Genomic DNA, 6,937 nt, shown 5'->3' with positions numbered 1-6,937 from the left:
CCTGTGTGTGTCTCTCTCTTCTCTGTCCACTATTACAGTGTTGGTAAAGATTTTAAAGATGACCTGGAGATCTTACTCCAGGGGGTTTCAGAGTTTGACTTCACCGATGGTATAGTAGCTTCTGAGGCACTAATCCATGGCCCGTTAGCCTTCCCCATTGGTACCACTGAGGATGGACAGCCGTTTCTTGCAGGAAGCTACTATGGACGGGGGCGGGTCGTTGTGATCACACATGAAGCGCCTCTGATGTCACATGTACAGTCTGAATTCTTGATTATTATTAGAATGCTGTTTTTCTAAGTTCAATTGAAAACAAGATAAAAACGTTGCTACAGTATGTCAAGTCATTTCCTTTGTACGATTTTAACACTGGAAGTTTGGTTTCTGCTGTGTGCTTATTAACGTTTCATGTTTTTTGCCAAACCATTTTCCATGAGTAAATACTGTCTCTTTTGAAATAACGTGTTTCATTACAGCAACTGGCTCCTTTCTGGAAAAATGCCATCGATTGGTTGGACCAAAGCAGGAAGGGGGTCATTGGTGTTCAGCCTAACCACAATCTTCTCAGCAAGTCAGGGTTAAAGTACAAGGAGACGGCGTTCAGGACAGACCTGAGCGTATTTGTGTGTAGAGCGTACGACAATCAGCCTGTGGAGGAGATCCAAGACTTTGTAGCAGAGGGAGGAGGCCTGCTGATTGGTGGGCATGCGTGGAACTGGGCACAGTCACAACCTGGAAAAAACCCAATAACAGATTTCTCAGGTATGATAATGTTCCATAATAATTTTTGCTATTTCAACCCACTGGCACTAACAAGATGGCATTGTTTGAACCCTGTTTGCTTTGACACATATCAGACACAAGCATGCAAATGCTGCCCATAATTACTGATACAGTGCATGTTTCAATGCCTCAACAGTTATCAGGCACAGACATATAAATACAGATCAACATAATGACTTCTACAGAGCTAAGGGAGAAACACATTTGCTGTTTCAGATAACTAGATAGATAGATAGACAGACAGACAGGCAGACAGACAGACGGATAGCAGCAACTATGCACATATCTACAGTATAAATTATGTGAACCACAAGAATACTCAATATAAAATGTTCTAGATATTTTAGACTGTTGTACAATATATTACAGTAACATATATTAATATGGTAGTATATAAATTACAGTTGTGTAAAGAGCAGTTGTGCCTAAATGTTCATGGCTGTTAATTGGAGGAGGAACCAAAACGATGTAGCTGTGAGTTCTCTGCCAGCCAGAGGTGAGTTATTATAAAGTGTTATGGCATTAGGCAGGAATATTTTTCCTGTACAGTATCTGTCCTTGTGACAGCGGAGCTGGAGCTGTCTGTTGGAGAAGGAGCTCCACTGTCTGTCCAACTGTTGGAGGAGAAGTTGGGTGGGGTTATCCATAATGGACAACAGTTAGTACAGGAAGAATCACAAAGGTGGGGTTTTAAATACAGATAGTTAGCCACGAAAGGACAGATGTTCGAGTAGAGTTGAATGCAAAAAGCCGGGGCTGATATATGGGACCATATAATTTCAGCCGGTGTGAATGTCAGTCAGGCAGTGGAGAACACTAATGACACCATGAGGACAAGATGGGAATGACAGAATAAAAGTTATCAGACACATCAGTCAAATCCGACTAGGTAGGGTGTCATTTCAATGCAACAGGTCTAATATCCGTGTTTATCAGTACAGATCTTTGTTTAAGAATAAACATTCTGGGGCCACTTGGACATGCTTTCAGTGATGAATCATGGGGTTTTAAGGTGTTTAGTTTCTGAGTCAGGTGTTATACTTCTAGAGTAAAATCCGGTGTTACCTGGGTCAGTGATTACGGTCTGAGCATTCTCAAAATCCTCCTTGATTCTGCGGTATAATCACTGTAGGAGAAAATATTGAATAAAAATGACCAGGAACTTATTTCACAGAAATTAAATCAGTTAAAAATGTCTTATCTTCTTTCCGTCTATTTCCCATTTAGCTATAGAAGGTTTAAGAAGGTTTCATCATTGCTATTCTGTTGTTATATATTAGAACTATTTTGGCCATTGCTGCCAATTCATAGCACATCATGCTGTTGACAGTGTTTTTGTCCTTTCTCTCTTTGGTCGATTTTTTGTTGACAGCATTTAGGATTAATTATCCCAGGTCCCTCTTTAAAAAAATAAACATTAGTTTGCAATGTTGGGTTTGGTTTGGTTTTCCATCGGTCTGTTTTGGATCAGTGGAATATCTAGCCAAATCAATGAAACCATGCTGCTGCTTTACTGTATACTGACATGTTACAGATCTCTGATTAACTTACATTTAAGTTATATCATTACCACTTTGGTTATATGGGGATTCTTTTTGACACAGCCCATCAAACCCTGACTATAAAAGCTGGAGTATTAACCCATTAAATAAAGACATGTTTGTTGAACTGTGTTTCAGGAAACAAGATCCTGAACACATTGGGCTTGAGCCTTATGGCGGCAACCATTCCAGGAGGTTCCTACAAGGCTACTGTGCCCAGCCATGAAATGACGTACACCTGCCACTTTCGCAACCTCCTACGCAGCTTTGCTGGTCATGTTACACAAGGCAAAGAACTCTCCAAGCATGAGGGAAAAAAACTTGAAAAACTGGGCATGGAGTGTAGCAACTTCCTGATGATGAAGTCTTATGACAGCTACTCCTACACACAGGTGCTGTCCATCCTCACTGACATTTTGAAGAAGTCTGGCATGCCACAGGTGGGCTGATTTAATATTTCACATGATTGAGTTTAGTATGTGTAAAAAGAGGGATGCTGTTTGTTATTATTTATTCAAGTAATAATTCCTTTTAGGGATATAGTCCATTGTTTTGGTGCATCTACGAAGTTGAACATGTACAAGTAATAAATACTGTTTAATATAAATAATTAGAAAACAATATTCATATTATATCAGAATATAATATTTAGAAGTTAACAAAATGTTGAATAGTGTGTGGTGCCAGTGAATCGGAGATCAGTGTCTTGGCTATTGAGAGAACAGGATTTGTGAAATGGATATGTTTTATTATTTTAAGGTGAGTGAGGAAAACCCTGTAAAGAGTCCAAAAGACCACTTGCTCCTCAGATTGGGGAAAGACGTCTATGATGTGTCCCCAGATCCGGAAGCTCTCCTTTCGTACCTTATCAAGGAGAATCAGACTTTCGTCTATGACCGAAAGCTGAGGATAAGCACTATCACAGCAGGTCAGACCACACTGTTGTGAACAAATGTAAAATAATTGTGAGATAAACTTGCAGACCTTTACTTCGTCTGTATTTAATATAGAATGTAGCATGTAGTGCTGTGTTTTTGATATCTTTGAATTTACATAATGATGGCAGATTTAGTTCTTGTTCATATCCTACATGCACTATAACGTTTGCTGCTCTTTTTGTGTGTCAGATGAGAATGAGTGGATCAGTACGGGTCTGTACCTCTCTCCTGGTATGAAGACAGAGATGATACTACCAGCAAACATCGTCAACAAGAACTGGACGGTACAGTACATAAATCATATAGTTTTCATGTGTTTGATGCAAATTTAGAATACCAATTCAGGTCCACTCTTATCAATTATTCCCCAAATCACAGATTTTCCATTGAAAGCAATATAATCTTTGAAATGACAACACTCTCTAAATATTTATATTAAGTAAGATTTATTAATATTATATACATATCTATGTCAGACATATCAACAAATCAATTTTGCAATCAACACCTGCAACATTGCAAGGCCTTTTATTCATTGTTATCAGGTTAAAGAGATCTTTTGGGCCTTGATAAGTAAAAGTTGCTGTAATTTGTTGAGAATACAAGGTTAATGTTGACGTGAAAGGACCAAGGAAATTAGATAGTTCTGTTCTCACATACGGTCCTACAATGCGGCCATTGATTTATGCTAGAATAGCCCATTTTGTGTCCAATGGTGTTCTTCAACTGAAAAATCAAACTACAGCACAGCAGATTTTATAAAGAGGTTTTCAAAGTAGCAACATGTTCTATATCTCCCTTAGATCCTGATAGGTTGCCAAACAGACTACTTGCCTCAGGATGAGTTGAAGAGAGCAAGATCTGTTTGTGGGCGATTTCCTGTCACAGCAGAGAAGATGCAGGTGTGGAACCTGTGGGGGGGACTCATCTACCTGGTGGCTCCACCCAACACAAAGGTGGAGGGGGCAGAGGTCGTGGTGCAGATTGCTATGCCTGCTCCTTACTACAAGTCTGGTGAGTGTGTGTTAAAATCTGCCCGTGCTCTTCAGATAAACGTATTGACATCTCTAGTTTATTCCTCACAAAAGATTTAAAGCCTATAACTGGATTAATCTTTTAGGGGCAACATTTTCTATTAGGTCAATGTTGACTCCACTCAGTTTAAACCTTAATGGTAGTTTTGATACACAAAAAAAGTCAAATTTAATTAAATAAATAATGTACTCGAAGATTCAAAAGTTTGGAAGCTCCTGCTAAAAAACCATGATAACATGAGATGAAAAGACTACTGTATATTTGTAATTATAAAACGGACAAGTCAAATCAAGCAATCTGATTGGTTCTTAGCCGTGATATACTGAGCGTATACCATGGGTAGAATTGTAAGTTACTTTTCACAACAAGTCAGTATCCCTCCGCGTCTGAGAAAAACAGTATACCGTTGGGCTGAAAAGCAAACTGCCTGCAGTTTGCTTTTCATACTGGAACAAGAAAGCAGCGGAGAAGTAACGGGGCAGAAGCCCTCCTTTTTGACGCAGCGGTCCAGACATAGACATCAAACGGCAAAACATATTCAGTGTGCAGTTCCTTTGGCATTAGGGCAGGGATATCTAGATACTTTTGAAGGTTTAACATAATGAATTGTGCTACTTTTAAAGCAAGCAACGATGTTTTCAAATCTGTAATCAAAGAGGTCCGCAAAAACGCTATCGACCAATCAGATTGCTTGATTTGACTTGTCAGTTTTATAAATATATTTAAATTTCTTCCGTTACGAAACAAACTTACAAAGCATAAAATGGAAACATTTAAGATTAACTTCGACNTTTTAAGCAACACATTAGTTGACGAAACACCTCAACTCAAATGTAATTAAAGTCAGATCCACTCGTGTCTTAGATGGGGCAGTGATATCATAAAACTGTTGTACGCTTTCAAACACTCTGTAGTTATTTTTTAACCAGTTGTTCTGTATTCTCCTTGCAGGTGCAACTATGTGGCTTGTATCCTGGATTATATGTTTAAGTCATGGATGTTTAAAGTTCATATTTTTCTAATATTAGTTTACTTTACATTAATGAAGTATGACGCTGCGTTGTCGTAGGACCGCTTAGCGAGATCTCGTTTGTTAGGACTAGTTAAGATAACTCAAACATATCCAGGGTCTGTTGAACTGGCTTCGTAGTACAGGGCACAGGTGGCTGCATAGCAGCGCTAATGTCAAAGACACAAACATTATATCTTTATTTTATCAGGATGCAGTGACAAAAGTATTTGGGAAGGCTTAGCCTTCCCTATCCTACAGTACCCGCCGCCCCTGGTTGAATGGGATTTTTCTGTGGTCACAGGATTAAGCATATTAAGGCAATACCTTGATTGTTTGCTCACAATACAGTGTGCTTTTCACATTCAAATTAAGTTTTTCAAGCCATTATTATTTTTGCCCTCACCTTATCACAATGAGGGAGAGGGATCAGTTTTTCTTATTATTCAAATTCATTTATTTGAAGGTGAGTGTGAAGAATCCTGTGAAGAATCCGAAAGACCACCTACTCCTCAGTGTGGGGACAGAGGTTTATAAGGCGTCCCTGGATCCTGATGCTCTCCTGCCGTACCTCATCAAAGATATTCCTGTGTTGCCAGTTGTCAAAGAACACAGGATCAGGATTACTGTTAACACAGCAGGTCAGACCACATTGTTGTGAACAAATGTGTAAAATTATTATGAATTAATTATTCAGACCTGTAGTGAACACATGAAGAAGCTAAAAGGTCTCTTCTGCGTTTCATGCACACCTGTGCCTAACATTTTTGCTGCTCTGTGTTTGTGTGTCAGATGAGAATGAGTGGATCAGTACAGGTTTGTACCTCTCTCCTGGTATGAAGACAGAGATGATCCTACCAGCAAACATCGTCAACAAGAACTGGACGGTACAGTACATAAAATCATATCGTTTTCATGTGTGTGATGCAAATTTAGAACACCAATTCAGGTCCACTCTTATCAATTATGCCCCAAATCAAAGATATAATCTGTAAAATAACGACACAATATTTACATTGAGTAAAATGTATCAATAATATATATTTATGTTGGACATATCAATAAATCATTTTTGCAATCAACACTTGCAAAATATCAAGGCCATTTATTCATTGGTATCAGGTTAACACGGTATTTTGCGGCCTTGATAGGGAGAAGTTGCCGCTGTAGTTTGTTGAGAATAAGGTTAATGTTTATGTTATAAAACCAATGAAAACAGATATTTCTCTTCTCTCTCTCACACACTTTCCCGCCATGCTGCCATTGATTCATGCTAGAATGGCCCATTATGAGTCCAATGTATATACTTCAACTGAAAAATCTAAATGCAGCACAGCAGACTTTATAAACATGTTTTCAAAGCAGCAACATTTTCTATATCTCCCTCAGATCCAGATAGGTTGCCAAACAGACTATCTGGAACATGATGAGTTGAAGAGAGCAAGGTCTGTTCATGAGCGATTTCCTGTCACAGCAGAGAAGATGCAGGTGCGGAACCTGTGGGGGGGGCTCATCTACCTGGTCATTTCTTATTAATTCCGTACGGACTATTCGGATGTGGGTGAGTGGCTGAACTTTTCTTCCGTGCGTGGTCGGTTGCCTGGGTGCTGAGAAGGGGAAGGATAGACACA

General features: G+C 39.1%; 1 protein-coding gene across 1 annotated transcript in view; it reads left to right on the top strand.

The window, feature by feature from the left end:
• Positions 1 to 38: 38 nt before the first annotated feature.
• Positions 39 to 6,937, top strand: part of LOC104944717 (protein FAM115-like) — a 21,107-nt gene continuing 14,208 nt past the window's right edge. The window contains exons 1-6 of the mRNA XM_010770289.1: positions 39 to 255; positions 477 to 762; positions 2,463 to 2,764; positions 5,773 to 5,947; positions 6,099 to 6,193; positions 6,696 to 6,751. Coding sequence (XP_010768591.1) covers positions 247 to 255; positions 477 to 762; positions 2,463 to 2,764; positions 5,773 to 5,947; positions 6,099 to 6,193; positions 6,696 to 6,751 — 923 coding nt within the window. The 5' untranslated portion in view covers positions 39 to 246. The remainder of the gene's footprint in view (positions 256 to 476; positions 763 to 2,462; positions 2,765 to 5,772; positions 5,948 to 6,098; positions 6,194 to 6,695; positions 6,752 to 6,937) is intronic.

Source organism: Notothenia coriiceps, unplaced genomic scaffold, assembly GCF_000735185.1.
Source record: "Notothenia coriiceps isolate Sejong01 unplaced genomic scaffold, NC01 NC01_scaffold00008696, whole genome shotgun sequence".
NCBI classification, from domain to species: domain Eukaryota; kingdom Metazoa; phylum Chordata; class Actinopteri; order Perciformes; family Nototheniidae; genus Notothenia; species Notothenia coriiceps.
This window is presented reverse-complemented; position numbering and strand designations above follow the sequence as displayed.